Below are 21,177 nucleotides of genomic sequence, written 5' to 3' on the forward strand. Positions count from 1 at the left end.
GTAATATAAAACATGTATTTTACAACTGCACAAAAAATTAAATGAGGATTAAGCCAAATATTATTTAAAAAGGCATGCACACATACCAGCCATGCAGCAAAGCGATTTACGCACAGTGTGTGTGAGATGAAAATGAAAGGAAACACTGGTATTTATATACCATTGCTCCTTTTATCCAGCCGAGAAACTTTATTTTGGCAAGACCATGATTGCCTATTTTGTCTCACAAAAACGCCTTATATGCCAAGCGTGGAGTAACATTCCTGTGTTAATCACACTGAGAAAAAATATGGAGCAGCTCCACAGAAACCCATGGAGTTCCTCTGGGTTTATCCCCATACAGCCGAGATCACTCCGAAACAGACGCAGCTCCTGATGCCAACTATTGCCCTAAACACAGCTCCTAACACAAAGCAAACATTCCCCAGATCATTCTTTCACATTTATCATTGCTAAAATAATATTTTCTCTCATTATCTTTTGTTCCTTTCAAATCTGCAAAAGACAGTACACTCACAGGAGACCAAATCTTCATCTGCTACTTGTGCCTGGGCTAATTTGCATGCATTGAGGAGGAAAAATTGACACCACCAAATTTTAAATAAATGCTAAAATTTACCGTTAGATGCTAAAATCACACAAGGAGATTTCTGAAACTAGCATAGCTGCAAACAGGAAAGAAAGGGTTTTTCCTATGCTTTTAAGTCCAGGATTAAGAGATTCTGCTACAATTTGTATTTCTCACAAGATGGAAGTGGTGGAACTGTCAACAATAATGCAGCAAAAATGCATTTATTTATCATATAAATACGATAGCTTCTAGTCCAAAAGTAACTAAAGAAGACATTAGATAGCACCTACTGAAACCAGATCTTTTAAAGATAGGTGCGTTGAGACAGCTTGCATCCAAGAATTGTAAAAGTCAGCGTCTCCATGATCTCTTCATGGCTGTTGACTTAACCGAGTGCCTGGCAGCCCTTGCACTGCCGGTACTCACACACGTCGTGGAAATACCCAAGTGATTCCACGTCTGCCGGCCTTACACCATCGAAGACAAAACAGTGCAATGGCTGAAACGAAGCCCAAACACCAGAGGACTTGAGGTGGTAACAGAGCTGTGGGCAATTCCCGGGAGCTTATGGAAAAGAGACCCCTCTGATGCGCTTTGGCGAAGTCAAGAGTTGGGTTGTAAAGACAACAATGTTCGTATATTTAGAATCTTATAAAGGCATTTGACTTGACACAGCACAAGCATGTTCAGAAGTTAAAGACATAAAATCAACATGACACTTTTTTTTTTTCCCAAGGAGGTGCCCTAGTTAATTTGAAACCACTGGATTTGGAAATAACATACCTGAGAGAAGTACTACAGCCTGTGTAGTCCCCGGGATGGTTAGATGGAGGACTGCAACAGTCTCTTCTCACCTCTAAAACCTCCAAATCTCTAAACTAGCTGTGAACCTTGAAAGGGGATCAGCTTGCTAAGTGTTCTTGGTGCTAATTGCAGGGCAGAACTGTGGCAAAAGAATGTGCCCATTCATCTCGAGCAAAATCAGGACTGAGAGAAAATTTATTTATTTAAAGTAAATTTACTGACACAAGAAATTTGCCTGGAAAACTATGGCAAGGTAACATTTGCGATTAATTTTTGCTTAACATGGATCTTTGTTGGCTCAGGCATCAATAATAGCATCCAACTAATAACAGGTCAGATGATAACTGCTTTCCTTCCCCACTGAGGTAACCACACATATTTTCCTGTTAACAAGATCAATAAACTTGACACATTCTGAAATCGATGATTAACTCCTTTTACAGTATTTGAAGTTGCCCAGGGTTATTGCTTTGAACGGCCAAAACTAGAGCGTCATGCGTGTTTTTAATTATCAGGATAAATAATGTAACACCTTATAATCTTCCTCCTCACACTTAATGATTTTGTGATGAAGTAACACAAATTGCGATTGAGTAGGTAACTACATACAGGCGGGCTGTGCAATGATGTTATCTTTATAGGAAAACTCATTCTGAAGGTTTTACACCATATTGCAGCAGCGAAAGCACCTTGGGTCAATACAGATTTATTCCCATTTTTAATGTTTTTACTAGACTGAATAAACACTTGCCCCAAGACTGAAACCACTGGTTCTCCTAAAGGCTGCGGAAGCCCAGGGTAAACTCTTAAGTTGAGCTTGGCGTGACTGACACGTCCTTGCAACAAGGGGCCGCACTGTTAGTTCAGGGTGAGGATTGTTCCCTCCAGCTTCACGTGAGCTTTCACAGCCCCTTCATCACAGGGCTCTTGCTCACAACACTCCTGACGCTGGCCGATTACAGCGTGGCTGCCGATGGCACTGGGTGGCCCTTTTAAATTGCTAATTTTCAGGTGGTCTTCGCAAGAGAGACCCGTGTAAGGGTGGGGATGCCTGAAGCGTGCCTGGATTCATCCTCCCGGGGGAGCGGAGGAGCTTGCTCCCAGCAGGCACACCGGGCCAGTCCAAGGGAGGTAGGACATTATTTGAGGTGGAAGGAGAAACACCCCGTAATCACGGAACCATTTATGAAATCAGAAGATCTGAAGATACATGGCGGGTGGTTAAGGAAGGAAAATTTGCAGCTGCCCAGGCAGTGATTTGGAGGCACACGTAGCAGTCCAGCACGGGGCTCCGGGTCCCGGTCCTGGGATGTCTCCTTAGGGAAAAAGCAAAGGCTCGGTGCCGAGTCCATCTGAAGGGGGAAGGAGAAGCATAAAGTGCCCGTGGGAAGGGGGGCAGGAAGAAGAGGGCTACGTATGGACAGGGACAGCTTTTCATGTGGGTTAAAGAGAGCCTAGGACAGGAAACAAGAGGCCACAGACACTGCCTCCCCCCCTTCCAGTACCCACGCTTTGTTTGCAATACTGTAATTATTATTATTACTATTTTTTGTTCTCTTCAATAATTCCTACCACAAGCAACCGGAGCTTTCACTACCCTAATGTTTCAAATGTTACATCTCTAATTCACTTTTCAGCCCACTGATAGAGAGGCTGGCAGCTAGTGGATAAAACAAAAACCTGCTTGAAGTTTTGCCCAGAGTGGAGCCATTGCATGCCATTACGATCTGATGAACCTCCAACAGATCCCTCCTTGCTCCTCCTTTTCTTGGTTCCCCATCAACACAAACTGAAAATAGCAGAAGAAGATTTGTTTAAGGAATATCAACAACAGCTGGGCACTAAGGTAAAAGAAGAACAAAATGAGAAAGAGAATGAGATTTGCCCACTGAAGTTTTACTACCTGGTTATGCAGGATATTTTATTACAACCACGGAAACATTATAGGCCTTTAAATAGGACTTCCCTTATAATTAAAGGCCTTATGGCATACGGGAAATTCACTGTACTTTGGAGATGATCTCAGACATTAACTGGTTTCTGAAATGTTTGACTATTTCTTTATTTCAGCCCTTACATGTGACCAACTCCCATGGCTGTGCAAACTGCCAGAAGCCCAGGAAAGTGCTGTAAGGACATTTGACCCCCAGAAGCTGTAGGTTTTTAAGTAAAACAAGACCATACGAGACTTTTAAACATGCTTGCTCCATGTGACAGAAGTTCACTTTTCTCTTTCAGAAAATCGTAATAATAAAGATGACTGATTCACAGTTTCATTTGTCAGTTTTCTGACTTAGTTATATTTAACTCATTCCATGACAGCTAGAAATCATTTTATACCGTAAGGACATGACACAGAATGTACAATTATTTCCCTTCTTTCCTCCTACATCTAAAGACCTTTACATCCACCTCCCCACAGGTCGCACCTGTACACACTGGGCAATGGTGCTAATGAGGCAACAGCCAGACAAGAGAAACTCTGGTAACGTATTCTCCTGCAACACCGAAGTCTTTCATTGACAGTCATCCCACCGCAGGCTGGTGGGGAGAGAAATCAAGGACGTTCGTTTAGCTTCTTGTTGTGTTATTTTTAACTGCTTAAGATACACTGGCAAAACCCCTAAATATCATAGAAAGCTTCAAAAGCCTGGGACTGGGAAGGAGGAGGCTCTGGCACTCAGGCTGCATTGTAAAATATGCCCCTCCTCCCCAAAACAAAAGTATTCATCATCTCTATTTTAGCAACTCTTAGATGAAGAGCCATTGAAGAAGGTACTGTGCTGTAAATATATGCAAATAAAACAACAGACCAATAATCTCTGCCAGAAACTTTAAGATACTGTGTGGTCCAAGCATAACACAAATCTAATCCCATGTGAATAAGAGACAGTCTAAAATATAATTTTTTATTTGCCCTCTTTAAGGACAAGACATACATTCAGGGCAGGTCCTTTCCAAAATAAAGCAGCACAAAGACAGGCTCTGTTTAGCCAGTACTGTAACCTGACCCGGTCCAGGAAGGGTGAAATTAATTGTAATATTGTCAGATTTGCCTCACAGCCTTCAGGCTCAAAGAAATCCTTGTAAGTTATTTAAATTGCTCTTATGATTAGAGCTAAATGAGATTTTTTTTGATGAAAATTGTCTTAGAGAGAAAACATCAACTTTCTGAAAACTGGAATGTTTCACAAAAACACAGTGGTTTGGACAAAATTGCTGCTGCAATCTTTTAGCAGCTCCAGAAGGAATTTTTGGGTTGGCCTCAAAATAGCTGTTATCTGGAATGACCACATGAAATATGGGAAAACCAGGTTATACCTCTGCTCCAAAGCAGGGCCAGCGTCTTCCTCCTCTCAAGTTAGTATATGCTGGGCTAGGGGCTATGCAACATTTATTTTCTGAGAAAAATGCCTAATGGTCTCAGCTTCATTTCAACATGGAATAAAACCAAATATTGAAGGCTCAATATTTTTAATCATATCCAATACTTTTTTCCAACCAGTCTTAGCTGCAGCCTTAATGTAGAGCTTAGTAGCACGGGCCCTCTGTCCTGGGGTGGAATGAACTCCTACCCAGACAACTTCTGCCAGGGAGTTCAGTGGGAAAAAGGCCTTTGTGTGACGTTAAGGATATATAGCATTAATAGGAACAATACTTGGCAGGTCTGACTGGTTTAACTCACAAGACTCAGTTTATTATCAGACTTAGACACAGATTGCCAACTGTGCGTAATGATCTTTTTTGTTTTCTTTTTTTTTTTTTTCCTGCAGCAGTTAAAGAATATCTCCATAAACACAATACCCTGAAGGCTGCAGGAGAGGATCAGGGTAAGTAATGCAACTTTTCAGCCTTTCCTGACTTTTTTTTTCCTTTCTGTTGCCAAACTGAAGAAACTTCAAAGTGATCCTCACTTTGCTCCTTTTTAAACAAATCAGGAAAATACGCACATAGTCTGTAACTCAGGGTCAAATTATATAATTACAGGATTTCTTTAAGTGTTTGTATAAACACTGACAATTGAGATCACCAATTAGAGAAAAGAAAATCTATCCTCTATCCACACTTTATGTATCAGCTCCCCCAGGTTCCTGCATGGGATTTGAAATGTTCCTAGATCCACAGTGTTAAAAAATGTCAAATAAGGTATCTGAGCCTAGTTTATAACGACAGCATAAATTCACCTTTCAGTGTTGTCCTCAGCATTTATCAAACGTGGTCAAACAAGCTTGGTGAAACTGAACTAATGGAGGAAAGCTAAATTAACATGCTAAAAAGCAGCTAAGTTTAAAAAGGCACAAGACCTCATCCAGTATTTCCAAAATGCTGAAAGCTGAGCACTTCCTAAGCAAGTAAAAAGAATTTCATCTTTTCATCTTCACTTCCACTGTCGATTGTAACACACGCACAATCCACACTGCCTGCCTCCTTCTGACCTCTGTGGGCACGTCAAGAAAGTCTTTCACCGTGTAAAACGCGCTGTACATACTTCTTTTCTCTGTTTGGCTGCACAGCGGGAATTAGCACAAGGATCTGTGTTACCACCTCTTGGGGAAGGCCACCACACAGAGCTGAGAACTGATTTTGCCAAGAAATGAAAGAGCAGTGCTTGTGTTCCCATCCTTACGTAGCACAGAGCAGCTGCTGAAGTGAGCTGGGTGTAGCGGGATGCTGCACTAAGCTGCCTGCGTAGACGTCTGCTTGAAAAAGATGGGGTGAGCAGGCAACAGTGCTGCTCGTAAGCAGACAAGCTGGCTTCAGGATGAGGTGAACAAAATGCTGGAGTCAAGGTTTCAACTCCCCGAGTCTCCTGGAGTGTTGCTACAAATCCTGTGTGCAACGTCAGGGGTTACTGACTATGCAACTGGGTCGTATTAAAGCCTTGTAGACATAAAAGTCAAAATACTCTCCAAATACTGTAGCATTCCACAAAGGCCATTTCTATACCAAACATTTATTTGCATATGTAGTTGCTATGGGTGATCCTGCGCAGAATGAAAACAAATCCTGTTCTTCATAGCACATTGTCTTTTCCCTTGTATTACAAAAATGCATTAGGGAACTCTGGCTCCCCATGTCCAAGACATGATGTACTTTACTCCCTTCTCTCTCCCCACTTAAAAAAATATTGACATCAGTGTAATTAATTTGTTTTCAGATAATACAATTATGTCTCCATATTGTGTCATACCTTTCCTTTGTGCTGCTTGAAGACAGAAGGGCTTTCTGTTTGCACTACAGGCAGATAAGAGTGGAACACTTCAGCTAAAATTTGTAAAAGTGTTTATCAGATACCCTTTCAAAAGTGAAAAGCACTTTCTAAGGTCGATCTTTCTCCCAACTAGAAGCCAGTTTCTTTTCTATAGACTTAACACAGCATAACAAAATACAATTTAACCCACTTCATTAGTAATAGCTGGGGTAAGAGCTCTGTGGCAAAGAACTCAGATTTTTGCAGCATTGCTCACAAGGAAACCAGTGGACGATGCACAGCTGCAGCAGACAAGAACAATAATCCAGTGGCACAGGTTTTAGCCTGTGCCTCCAGAGACAGAGCTCAATTCTCTATTTCATTACAGGCTACACATGCAATAGCTTGGGCAAATCACCCCAGGGTGTCAAACCCAGAGAAGGTGACCAGTGCGACTTCAGCTGCATCTAAAGTAGCACAAACCGCTGCAGTTAAAGCAACTGAAACACCTGTTTAATCTTACTCTGGCTCAGTTTCCCATATGTGGTCTGGGAGATAAGAGCAGGTAAAGAGGCAAAGGATCCTGGGATTCTCAGATCACGTGTATATTTAGCAACGTAAAATGCACCAGAATACTGTCTGTAGCCAATTCATGTAATACAAGAGACAAATATGGCTTCCTAAACCCTGTACTACATTTACCCAGAGGTTTTCATTTATTTTTGCTTGCCCAGAAAAGTTCAAGCGCATGCCCTTTCCTAAACCATTGTTGTTAAAACCCTAAACCGTACACCCTGGTGCCTCAGCAGTCACCTTACTGTCCGCGATGCTACAGGGATGTTGCAAAGAAAATTGCAGCAGAATAATCAGAACAAAGGAAAAGGTGAGACAGTGGCATAACAGATAAGTGTGCACCAGATCAAAGACCCAGGGAAGAGGACAAGTCCAGCTCTCCCTAGAAACATTTCAATTCCACGACTGGCATGCTCACAGCAGATAATCTGACTCTCAGACTCTGGCAAAACTAAGGGAGTATTATTTTCACTCAAATGAAGTAATGCAACAGAACGTAACATGGTTTCTGTCAGCATCAGCCACTCAGACTTCATCTTCATACCGTGTGATTTTTTTGCACAGATATATTTATATTGGCCTCCTCATAGAATATCCCACTTCCAAGTTTGCGTCTCAGATCCTACACGCCATATGTACAAACTGTTGTGCCAACACGCAGTGGGGCTATAAAAGATCCTGCGCCAAAACTCATGGGACTTGCATTCAGTCCTCGTTCAAAATTTCCACCATCACTAAGCAGCAGGAAGGTAGTTTCTGGGACAGCCACAAAACATGTTACAGGACTGGAAATCACTCCTCCTCCTTCACCAAGACCCTGGGGGTCACGCCTGGCACCCAGCCTGAGTGCAGGAGCCCTGGGGTGCTGGGTGCTGTGGGTAGGCAGCGGGCAGCAGCAGGGAGGTCGGTCCCAGGATGCTGCCGGAGCGGCTCTCTGGTGAATCTACTCTTGCCTCTTTATCAGCATTTTTTCTTCTATAAAATTTAGCTTCTGTGGCCAAAAGGGGAAAGTCTCTCTATTACTTTTTGAAATCCACAATCAAATACACAGATGGCCAAGTCTCACCTGGATGCTGGCCAGTGGTTATGCGTTTTCTCGTTGAAGGAACCATGCTGACATCCAGCCACACAGAGCCACTGTATAAAAGATCTGTTTTACTAAAAAACCCAGATGTGTTTAACTAAAAAAAAAAACAAAAACCCTTAATCACTGAAAAAGAGGATGGGAGAACCCTCTGGGGTTTGTGGTTTCACAAGCCTTGCAAGTTATTTCTGGGAATCACAAACCCCATTTGATTTTATGAATCAAATGCCCCTTAAAATTACAGCCCTCTCCTCTCCTCTTTACCTCCTCTCCTCTCCTCATTCCCAGTGGTTAAATAAAGAACAAAACAATACCATATTTAGGTTATATATATAGAAAAGGCTACATTAAGAATAAAAGGACTGTACAAGAGCAACACTGACACAAGGGCTGTATACACTCTACTCAGGAGGTGCCAGCCCATGGTATATATATCGAGTCTGATTTACATTCACGCCATCGTCTCTCTGCTGCACAGTAACCACTGCACATCCAAGAGTAGTAATATTGATGAGCTAGTCATTTTTCTCCTTTAAAACCTAAAACACCACATCTTGTGAACTTACGGAATAAGTTCCAAGAGGTGCCATGCTGTTCTTCTGGTGTTTCCACTGTAATAAATTCAAAAGTCCATGTTGTTGAGTGAACTATTTAATCTGCAGGTTAAGCCTTTTTGAAACAAACTCACAACACAATAAATTGTGTGTGGTTTTCCAACACAGAATATACAGAGCATTTTCCTGAACTCTTCTCACTGGACTATACTCCAAGCAGGGTTTTTCTAGCTCATTTTCACACTGGACCATGTAAAACAGTGGTTTTGTTTTCTTTCCCACTACAGTTCTTGTGGCAGTTCTCAAACAGAGTGCAAGTGTGCTCAACCTCCTCTAATTTCAGTGACTTGCGCCCAGGATTTCTCCTGGAGTGGGTGAAATTCAGGGCAAGCACAGGACCATTGCTCCAGGTAGTGAAAACAATACAGAATGAGGAAAAAAGGACAATAATAATGGAGAAGTTTGAGCACACAACCATTTTCCAGGCCAGAGTATCTCTATTGTTATATTAAATTCTCTCATCTCTGGGAATCTGCTGCGCTCTGACCTCAGCCCTTTCTGATTTTGATCTCTGTAGCAAGCAGAGAGACCTGAGGTTAAGATACACACTTCTACGTCCTTAAATGGCCAAACCTTGCTGTGGATGATGGATAAAAAGTGAGTTTCAAAGTGATGTGAAGCATGGGAACTTCAAAAGTAATGTTAAAGTTACAGTCTTTCAGGAAATTTTTAGAAGTGATGGCTACAGCGGTGCATATATATGCGTGTACAATATATCCATACACACAGAAATATGCACTGCACGAGTATACACTGACACATGAGTTAACTAGCAAAACGCTCCCTACAGTCTTCCTCAAATTATTCAATCAATTCAATTTGAGTTTTCGTACATAAATTCCAAGGGAAAAAGAAGGGGCTAAAGTAGCTGATGGTGGCCTTTTACACCAAGAGCCAGTAGGACCTGACTTATCTGCCAGAAGAGGCCCCCCCCAAGAGTCCTGCCTGTTGTGGAGGTGCCCTTGACACCATCCACTTTAGGGAAACTATTCCAGTAGTCCGAGAGCCAGAGCCGGCGCAGCTGCCCAGGTTCCTGGGCACGCATCTGGACCGCGGGACAGAGGCATTCGCACTCTCCCCACAGCTCACTGAGTTGCTTGTAGCTGGCGCTGTATCTGTAGCACCTTCCGGCAAAACAAAAGATAAAATAATCATTTATTTATAAAGCAGGAGCGTGGGGGGTTTTGTGGGGTTTTTTTTTAAACAAAAGAAGCTTCTTCAAGCTATGTCAGAGATGCAGAGCAGCAGTGCATGTTAATGGAATGTAACTCCACGGCCTCACAGATAAGGGCTTTAAAGCTGACCTTTGCCAAACAGAAGGGAGTTAAAGGAAGGACGTTCAGGTCAGCCAGTGCTTTACACTGCAGCAATACCTTGGGTCCTTGATTTCCTTATGGACTGCAGTAGTGTGTTTCTGCTGAGTTTTCTTTCAGTTGCTTCAGACTGATTTGCAAATCAGACTTTTGGCTCTAGCTAGCTATAACAGTGCTTAAGGAAAGCAGAAAGAATAAGGATGTAACACACACGTCAATTATTATGTTATCTAGCATTGCCTGTCTTCTTTTACAGAAGGCATCCATTTAATCTTTTTATTTTTAAGCTACGGTTGGTCCATCTATTTTTCTGCCATCACATCAGTGCAGAACTCGGCACCTATAAATTATGTGAAGAAAAAGTGCTGAGCATATGGATTTTTTAAAAAACATGATCCTCAAATTAAATCCTTAAATGAACAGAACCTTCCACTCATGGTAGATTGATAAAGACAACATGGGAAAAACATACCCACTGCACAAGGCTGCTACTTGCCATCAATTTTGTTCATTGCCTTATCATATGAGAAGAAACTCATGCTGATAAGGTCAAACACTATCCAAGTACAAGTTTTCATTTCCACAACATCCTTCAAAGTGCTTTCCACATTTAGCCTTCATTTAACCACTGTAAAATAATATGATATGTCCCTATGATGAGGTATGGCGAGTGTCCATTTGCTCAGAGCAACACCAGCGGTCAGCCTGCACAGCAAGGGAAGAGAGCCATAGGTTCCCGTGAAGGTATTTTGGGGAACCAAAATCAGCTGAACCCACAGACCCAGAGCCAGTTTAGCCAAAGCGCCCAGATCAATGCCCTAACTTTTGGAAAAATGGCAGGAAGATATTTTATGACCCAGCTTCCAGGACTGTTCCTGAAGAAAGTGTTAGACCCATAGGACTTCCATGAGTCTTCAGTGATGGGGAGGGAGGTCAACCATGTAGTATGTCTATCAACCTAGAACTTGAAAATTGAGGCTGGCATAGATGGGGTTGGTTTTCACAGATCTCATGACTATACTTATTGCCCATCTAATAGCAATGAGGAGTCCTAAAATGGCATCGAGACTATGAAACAACACAACAGTCTGAGGGCTGATGCATTCCAAGGGTCTCACAGGGAGCAAGCTCCAACTTATCTTCATATTTGAAGAAATTTGCAATCAAAATATCAGAAAAATTATGTTTTAATCTCTAGAAAAACTTAAATAAATTTTTCAGACAAGAAAATTTAGCAGAGCTGTACAAAATGCTCTGTTCCCCTGTGCTGAAGAGTACTGCTGCCTTTAGCCAGTAGTCCTTCAAACACTTTTTTGTGACACTTACCTACATAATGTGGGCTCACTCTTACCACAGGCACTTCCACCAAATTTTCAGTCATTTCGTAGCTACAAATTTGTTTGCCAACTTGTACAGGGAGAAGGCTATGCATGAGTGGGCTATACAATACTCAAGATATTGTTTGCACGGAAAGAACAGCAAACAGCAAGGAACAGATTTTGAGGCAATTTCCCTCCTGCATTCCACAACATGCAATTTCTCTTTGCAATTTTGCTTCACACAGCTGGACCTAACCCGCTCCTGCTATCCGTAAGGCTCTTGCACTCACGCCACTGGCAGCAGATATAAACTAGGTTCAAGATGACGTACAGTGACCTCTTCTTTACTCTCATTTAGTACGAGTTCCAAGTTTAGCATTTCTTTGTCATAAGCTCCTTCCTGATTCTCTCATTTCACAGATTAAATCTGGTTAGCTCCTACAGCAATGTAAACGTTCTCCATTCAGTAAAACAGAGATCCCTCTGCACATTTCTTTCAATATGTTTCTCTCTAATGTTTAGTACAATGTGACCTCTTAGTAGACAGAGCCCACAACCTCCCAGGATAATGAAGTGATTAAATATCTTGTTTGGTTACAAAATCATAAGGCACAATGATAAAGTCAACTATTATAGAGGACTATTAAAGAGGATGTCTCACTTTTTTTTTACCTTTTCACATTCTTTGTGTTTGTACACATGTATACCAATGGGTGGAGAATGCTGAAAACAAAATGAAAATCTCAGACAAAGTTACTTTAAAGCCTATTTAATGTTTGATATGGTGCATACAGAAAATAGTGGTTGTTTGTTCCCTGGATATATGGGCTTTGCATGCAGAATAAGACAGGGCCATGTTAAGCTAGAAGAAGGGTGCTTAGTTCAGGCAGCGTGTAATACTCCTAGTCTCCAGACTAGCACTCATGACACTAGTTTGTTTTTTTCTCATGGTCTGGATGACGCTGTGTAGACATTACCTTAGAGCTCAGCCCAACACTCACTGTATTAGAGGGACCATTTACTGTTACTTCTCCATAACTGGGCGAGGCTTTTAGCTAGTTAAGTTGTGGTCTTTTTTTTTTTGCAGGGGGGCAAAAAACCCCCAAAACCCTGCCAGAAAGAAAAATGGGGAAGAGGTTCCCAAATCTATTTTGTTTTAAAAAAGTGAGGCAATCCTGAATGCCCTAGACAGTGAAATTCCAGTACAGCTCTCTGCTTTCTGTGCTTACACTGCTCTCCCGTGGGTTTCTGACCACCAAGGACATGTCGCTTAACCTTACAAATTTCAGAAACCCCAAACTAGGTGGAAGCAGACACAAAATACACATCTTCTCAACTCGTTAATTAAGTCTCCAAACTGCTAAAGAGCACAACAGCCCCCACTTCCCACAGCACCATGAAGCTTTCCTCCCCAGAACACCGCAATCACAAAACGGAGCCTAAGTCCAAGCAGAGTTCCCCTTCCAAAAACAAACTCAGTAACTTCATGTCAGGTACCTTCAACAGGGAAGACAAAAACACATTTTATGATGTTCCATTAGAGGGCATCCTAGCATGTCCTTTTGTGGTCAGATGCCTTCCCTAATTTATATCCTCTGCAATACTTTGTGAACAATCTTCTATAAGGACAGTGAGGAACATTCACATCCCCAAGCTTCTGCATCCCTTGTAATTCTATTAATAGTTTCATTTTATGCTTTAGTTGGTACTGTATTTCTTTTCTAATGGTGCAGCTTCCCTCACCAGGAGAGGCAGGTTTTCAGGATTGTACCATGCACATAAGATGTGAACAAGCTGGACACTCTATCACAAAATTAATTTCAAACTTCAGAAGAGTTGAAGATCACACTTTAAAACAATAAGGGACTATAAAAGGTGAGCAAGTTTGATCACGTATCTTGAAACTAGAGAGGAACATAAATGTACATTCTCAAAAGCTACCAAAGACAGAAACTCCACTGCAAGATACAACAACGTAGCTACTGCTCAGACCCAGCAGCTTGGACCCTGCAGCAGGAACCAAACCCGAGCTCCAGGATACAGGGAGCTGTTGTAAAAACAGCTACTACCCCCACCCACGTACTCGATCTTTACAAACTCAGTTTTAAGACAGTTTACTAATACAGGTACAGATAGATGCAGATACAGTTTACGACCATCAGTCCCCTTAAATTCAGTAAGAAGCCCCTAGGTAGTAAAATCTACTTAGAGTGATAAATATTTTTACAGATTGGGCCGCGACATGTACGAAGATCAGTTTCTACTCATACCTGTAGGTACACTGAAATCAGTTCAAAGACTGAAGGCACCAGAGGATCTAAAGGTAATAATATTGGAAATTAAGAAGTCTAGGGTAAGAAATAGGAGTTGACATGATAACATGAAAATATATCTACAAGACAGCTAATTCAGTTATAATAAATTACCATACTATCTGACTTAAAGTGGAATGTAAAAGTGCTCCTGTCACACGAAATGAAAAATGAACTTCTGACTGCTGAAATGTAAGATTAATGAATCGACATAACAGACATGAAACAACTTACGATGATCCTGGACTTGCTGTTGGCGGGGGACCTGGAAAAGTGACAGAAGAAAAACAGCGTGATGAGTTATGGTGAGGTAGCAAGCAGGAAGCTTTTGAAAACCTTTTAAAAGATAAAAGTAACAGTCTGTCATGTTGGATGTGGTTTATGTAGTTTAACAGACAAGTTGCAGTTTCTCTGTACCGAAGACAAGACCGTATCCTGTAGCAGTGATTGTCTGCAAAATGCCGTAGATGAGGACAATGAACAGGTGAGGCACTCATTCTGCATTTCCACTGTGTCTTGGGCCATCATGGAAAAGGTCACAGCAAACCACAGGAGGCTTGTACAGGAGTTGTAACTACAACTGGGAGAAAACAGCATCATTTCCCCCTATCCATCTTCATTATTTGTCAGGGAATTCAACCTAGGCCTGATTCAGATGCATTGATCAAATTCGCTGTGACCTCAGCGGGGTTTGGCTGAGAGGGTTTCGCTGTTACTGCCCTCGGTGCTTGCATTTTGGCAACTACTGGAAGGGCTGAGTGGGCGCGAGCGCATGTTCACCGGCACAGCGCAGACTGAAGACTCGGCTGCAGCAGATCTCAGGGAAGTTCATACTAACGAGTATTTGCTCTAGAAACCAAATTGTGAGATTTAATATTGCTCCAGTCAGAAAAAAGAAAAATACTCTCCGTTTTCTACAAAGGCTTCTACAAAAGTATCGTCTTTCAGATGAAAATCTCCTAAATTTCAGATACAAGGTAAAAGACAACTGCCTTATGAGAACACCTAATGATTAATTTCATATTAGAATTTAGAAAAAGTAGGAGATTTATGAAAAAAGACTATGAAACTCATCACATACATCACTCATTGTGTGTTATTTGTCCAGTTCCTAAGAGGATTAACTAGGACTTTGCAAATATCTTCATCTCAGTGAATTATTTCCCTCTGAGTATGGAGGTGGAAGAGAAGACACACAAAACCTGTTTCTTGTTTGGAATCTTCTCAGTCGTAAGATCAGCTTTGAAGGCAATTATCTCAATAGAAACTTTGAAGAAAAAGTGCTTATTTTACCTGACAGGTATACATATATATCACCAACATGCCCCCAATCTACACTGCAAGCTGAAATTTCTCACTTACTAGAGACAAAGAAGGTCACTCAGGCACTTGAGAATAAAATATTTTTACTCCTCTGGACTGAATCCACTCAAGTAGCATATTAATGAACATTGCCATTTAGTGACCCCTGTGTTTCAGTCCTGCTTCCAGTAGGCTTTTATATAGTAAAAGCCACCGTTACAGCTGGCAACACGGGTGTCTCAGCTGAGCGAAGGGCAAACAGGCAGGGAGGATAAACTGGCATCCCAGAAATGCTCCCAGAAATAGGCTGAATCAGACCGGCTGATACTACTACATCAGTGCGTTCATTTTCAGTGGATAAACACGCCTTTCTCCAGAGTTGTTTTTCTAAGTAACAGTTTGAACAGCTTAAAAGGAAAAAACTTACCAAATTTTACAAACAGCACACCGGTTGTAGAAACAGTCTTTCTGCCGTTAGTCGCAACGCACTGGAAGTAGCCGGTATCTGTAGTGTCAAGGTTCCTTATTCGCAGTCGAGACCCATAGCTTGTGGCACGGAAGGAGATCCTCCGGGGTTCTTGGACAACTGGTGCGTCGTTTTTCAGCCAACGGACCGTCGGAGGAGGATTGCCAGAGACTTTACAGTGCAGCTCTGCAGTCTGGCCAAGGGTGGTAGTTATGTTATTCATAGGTTCATCAAGTGTCAAGAAGTAATCTGTCACGTAAAAAGAAAAAAAGGGTGAATAAGGAACTCCAGCTCAGGAAATGTCATTTTAAAGAGAGCTCATGCTTGTCTTTGAAAGGGAAACAAAGGAAGTGGCTATCAGGTTTAGTAGAAAATGATAATACTTGTTAATTGATGTTTCAGGGCATGCAATATGTCTCATATAGTTTTGCATGGTAATAAAAGGAAGAAATTTTGGAATTTCCATTGCACTATAGCAATGCTGTATTTCTTGAAAACTTCTCTTCCTTCATACACCCACAGACTCTCTCTACTTTCTCAGCTTCATCTTATTTGGCTTCATTCAACACAGAAAAAGAAGGTAACATTGCTTTTCTTTTTTTCTTTTATTTTTTCATTTTTGCTAACCAATAAACATGAAAAACATATATCAGAAACCTAGCTGCTCATTTTGATGCCCGTGCAGAGCTGTCCCTGCTCATGTTAGGACCCACAGAATATAGGAATATATGAAATGAATCACTCGGAAGTGAAGATTTTAGAGCCATTTTTAATTGATTTGCAGAGCAGTGTAGAGAGTATGTTGTCAAGGATTTTGTAAGCACTAACTGCATAGATGAGGAGTAAGGATCATATCTAGGAGATGGAGACTTTTTTCTCACTCAGTATTTCCCTTGCTAAGAGGACTGAAGTTTATCTGAAATAGGTCTCATGATAGGTGCAAGCAGAAGCTCAAGAATTCTTTTGTTAAGATAGAGAATGTTAAATCAAAATTTAGCAAAATTAATCTCTTCTAATCCATTCTTGAGCACTGCCTTCTCCTGTCAAGTGCTATTTCATTCTGCATCGTTCAGGAAGGGGACTATTTCTAGTTAACTGTATTCAACATTTAATTAAATCCTTTAAAAGCAGAGAGCGAGATGGATTGGGTACGGGGAATGGAATACGCAGGCTTTCATCTCCGTGTCACAGGTTCAAATCTAACAGTGGTCATTACTGGCCAAACCCCATTATCATCTGCTGGCTGTCTCAGCAGGGCAGCCAAGGAATGAGAACTCCAGAGGCTGTACTCTGCTCCTGCGCTCTCCGAGTCAACCCGGGAGGTCAAGAAAAGCCTATCGGTACGTAAACTTGTGCTATGCTGCTTATGCTCCACTGTTCTCAGGTACACCTACTGTTAACTCCAGCAATAAGCCTGCCTAATAGTATGAAAAAAATCTCTAGCACGTATAAAACCAGCTTAGCCACCTAACTTGCCTAACTAATTCACCTCCCTAATTATTTACTTTAATCATGTCTTCACTATCTACTCCATTCATTACGTTCTGAGTATATCAATATCTCTTTCCTTTGTATTTAACCTGTTTAACACGTAAGCTCCTACCCTGTATTTGCATGGCACTTTATACAAGGCGTCCCTGTTCTCATTTGGTCTTGAGGAGCCATTAGGATTAACGTTCAGCACAAAGGCACTGCCCATACACATTTTTTTTTTCACTGATCAAGTAGCCTTTTAACGTGCAGGTATGAAACTGTGCAAAACAGGACTGTTACCTATGCTCCCATGGATTTAATTAGTTAGGAGATCTAAGTATGGGGTAAAAAGGGCAGAGATCCCAGCCTTTGGTGAAGGCAGACAACAGGGTCCGGTGCCAGGGTGTCAGACTGGCCTTTCAGCTCTCCAGAACCATTTCTGCATGCTTCATTGCAAGACTAGAAACGTTTCTGACTTGCTATCTTAATAACCTCTCTGGGAAGCATAATCTAAGTCAGCACATGTATTCTTGGGTTCTCTCCACAATCTGGGTTTAATAAAATGGCACTAATAGCATGGAACTGGATAACCGCATTTAATTATCCAATGTAACATTTCTATACCACAGTCAGTTATATAATTCCTGATAACATTTCAAAGACTGTTTCAGACATCTACAGTATAACACAGTCAGAAAACAGAATGGCCTCAGTCCTGTGATGGTCTTGCTGACAAATACCACAGTAAATAAAATATTTTAAAGGTCCTATGGTATACAGCAGTGGCAAATAAAGGAGTAAGGATGTAGGGCAGGTTTCCAAAGGCTGGAGAAGGATTTTAAAGTATCACTAGCAACAGTAAGTCAGTGAAAAAGTATGGCTGTAATGCAAGAGCTATGGTGCAACTTGTCTATTGGTACAAACAGAAATAGCCGCTCAGCACCAGGCACTTCCGACTCCTCTAAGTGTTCTCCACCTTCCTTCACGAACTACTAAAAAACACTAAAGCAAAATGTATCTGGTAAACTCAGCTTAGCTTAGTCCTCAAATCCATGAATTTTGCATCCAAATCATAAATCAGATCAAGCAGATCACCTGAGATGAGATTTAAACAGGGCAGGTTTCAAGCAAATGCAAGCTTCATTCATGAGAAGACATTTCTCACAGACAAAGCAGTTCTGTAATTGAAAATGAGATTAATGTCTAACAGTGCTTCCAAAAAACCTTGGACTGTTACTGAGGCATAAAAATTATGAGCATTCCTTGCCTGGCATGCACAAAAGCCATCTATTGCTGTCCTTGCCCAGCATGGAGCAGCCAAAGAGAAGCCCAATTTTACTTTTAATACTTGTGTCTAACTCTCACCTACCAAGCCCATCAAATCTCCAAAGCTACTGCCACCATCCTCTCCCTTTAAGAACAACTATGCAAAGAACATATAAAATAGTTCCTGCCTGTGACCAGGTTTCTGTCAGCCACTTTCTGGTGCCATCAGCATTAACATCTCCTCCTTCTGGGACCAAAGGCCAAGAAAAACGGGAGTAAAACCTCCTTTTGTGCTTTCAGCAGGAGGCAAACAGGGCCGATGAAACGGGCATGAGCCTGCTGCTTACACACACGATGAAGACCCTGTGTCGCATGGCCATGGTCTCACAACACGCCGTATTTTACCATGTTTCATTTGACAGCCTCCCTGCCATCAGCGAGCTCCCCAGATGCCCAGAGTTGACTCCCTCTGACCTAAAGAATAATTTCTTAGAAACACGGTGGTTCTTATATACAAAATAATTACTGCGCTTCTTAGAATTAAACAGTCTAGTGGCACTGGCCATTGGAAATTCTGAGTTTTAATCCTGGCTCTGAGTAGTCTTGGGTGAATCACTTCAGTTGTGATTTTTAGAAGAGCCAAAGGGAAGTAGACACCCAAAGCCAATCAAAAGCTCACATGGGATTTGTGCAACTAAGTCCTTTTAAAAACAGCCTTAAACCTTTTGGCTCAATCTATCCAGCTATAAAGTGAGGATAATAATCCCTCTTACATCATGGGGAGGCTGCTATGTACATTAATGAGATAATGCTCGTAAAGCACTTTGAAGGTGAAAAGTGCTATGCTGGGGTAAGCACTGTTGTTATATTTTAAGTTAAATCTCAGGGTTTCAAGAACATAACAAAAGCTGGTCCATATTTTAGAGTAGCACTCTATAAAAACATTTTGGAAACATTTTAATTTACAGAACTATGGGAGAATAGCCTGAAAAAGTTCTAAATAAAATTTAGCCCACCTATAATTTAATAATAGTCAAACCGATTTTTTTTTAATTTGTAAAAACAATTTACTGCTGGGTCTAGACCCTGAATGCCAAGTTTCAGCCCACAGAGATTTTTTTTTTTAATGGCTGAGTTATAAACCCTTGAAAAATGCTGACAGCCCCTTTACTATAGCAGCACTAGCGGGTGCCCTATAATGAACTTTTAAATGACTTGAGATAATATCTGGAAAGCCAAGCCTGAAATATATTTCTGGTTTTGAGCCGTTGCCAATGCAAACACAACACATCATAAGTCATCTTCATGATTCTAAGCGCATAAATTGGAGACACTGCATATAAAATCCAAATATTAGGTATCCTTCATGGCCAAGCTTTTTGCTGGTTTGATGTTACAGAATAGCAACAGCTGTGCAAGGACAAAATGCAGTGTGTTGCGTGTCTCAAAAGAAGAAAAGTGTGTGTGTTTCCACAGCTCTGTCTTGACATTGTTAAATAGGAGTCTGCCCGGTCGTAATAAATCCTGAAGTATTCTACTACTTTTAAGTGGAACCCAGGTGGCTTTCAAAATAAGAGCTCGTCCTTTCTGGCCAAGGAATGTTAATCTCCTCTGTGACCACATGGTTACTCTATCTTAAATTACCAAAGACACATCTTAGAGCAGTAACACCCTCTTTGCTTGGAGGAGGATTTTGCTGGCCACAGTGAGACCTTTCCCCCCCCCCAAGCACTGTGTGCGCTGTGTGTTTCTGATTTCACTAGGTGTTTAAAGCACGATGGGGATGCAGGATTAGACCCTGAAATGTTCATTTTATGAGACGAATTGTTTCATTTATCCTTTCCTTTATGCCCTTCTGATCTTTCAGAATATTCAAAGAAAAACTAAAATTAAAGTCTCCATTCAAGCTGTCGCAAGCCTGAAAACAGCTTTAATCCAGGTGCAACAGAGAGGCCGGTGTACCAAGTTACTTCCCATTATAGATGTGTAACAACACACTGCTCTGGAAGGGAACATCTCCAAACCTTTTCTCAAGCAAACCTACAGCTGTGGGGACACCATTTCCAGCTGCTGGACTAGAGAATAATTTTAATTCTGGATTTGAAAGTTCAAATCTGCATTGCAGCACATAAAGCAACCACCTGACCCGGCTGGAGTCAGGCAGCTGGGAGACCAGTCTTACAGACTGCTTATTGCATTTATCTTTTTGCACCAAAAGGTTTAGCAGCTCACCAGTTCTCTGTCATAACATACATTGGCAAGAAGAAATGCAAAAAGTGTCTCAGTCAGTGACTGCAAGACAGAAACATTTAGTGATTGGTAACTTGAAGAGTTGATAACCTTTGTCTAAAGGGAAAGAGCCTGTCAGGCACATCAGAGGGTCTGACGCAGTCTGTCTGATTTAACATACTAGTCTGGAAAGAAGCATTTTCATTCATTCAGAGCTTTCGATTATCCTCATTAGTCCAGGCTGATGCTACACTTGGACGTGCCCCATACTCACAGGTATCAGTACCACCATTGAGCTCAGACCTTTGGAAATTTTCTATATGGAATTGATCTCTTTGGAGAAAGTCAACAACGCAGAGCCCACCCAGCCTGAAGACGCTGGAGGGGTTTGCTGGTTGTTCCGTATGTTCAACTGACGTGAGTTTTAAGCCAAAGAAGGAACCAGCAGGATTTCTGACAGAAGTGTGGCCGTAGACAGAGCACATGCTTCTCAGTTGGAAAAAGGATTAACCATTGATTGCTTGATCTGCCCATAACTCACAAAAGAAGACAACTCCTGGCAGGTCCGATCTGTGGGTCTGACCAACACACCCTTGTTATTAAAAAGCGCAAAAGGAAGACTCCCGGCTGGAATTTCACTTATTTTAAATGAATAAAAGT

General features: G+C 41.5%; 1 protein-coding gene across 1 annotated transcript in view; it reads right to left on the reverse strand.

The window, feature by feature from the left end:
- Positions 1-21,177, reverse strand: part of ROR1 (receptor tyrosine kinase-like orphan receptor 1) — a 55,078-nt gene that overhangs the window by 26,739 nt on the left and 7,162 nt on the right. The window contains exons 2-3 of the mRNA XM_010582287.1: positions 15,511-15,798; positions 14,016-14,046 (exon numbers count right to left, since the gene is read on the reverse strand). Coding sequence (XP_010580589.1) covers positions 14,016-14,046; positions 15,511-15,798 — 319 coding nt within the window. The remainder of the gene's footprint in view (positions 1-14,015; positions 14,047-15,510; positions 15,799-21,177) is intronic.

This window comes from Haliaeetus leucocephalus, unplaced genomic scaffold, assembly GCF_000737465.1.
Source record: "Haliaeetus leucocephalus isolate CR32 unplaced genomic scaffold, Haliaeetus_leucocephalus-4.0 Scaffold848, whole genome shotgun sequence".
Lineage (NCBI taxonomy): Eukaryota > Metazoa > Chordata > Aves > Accipitriformes > Accipitridae > Haliaeetus > Haliaeetus leucocephalus.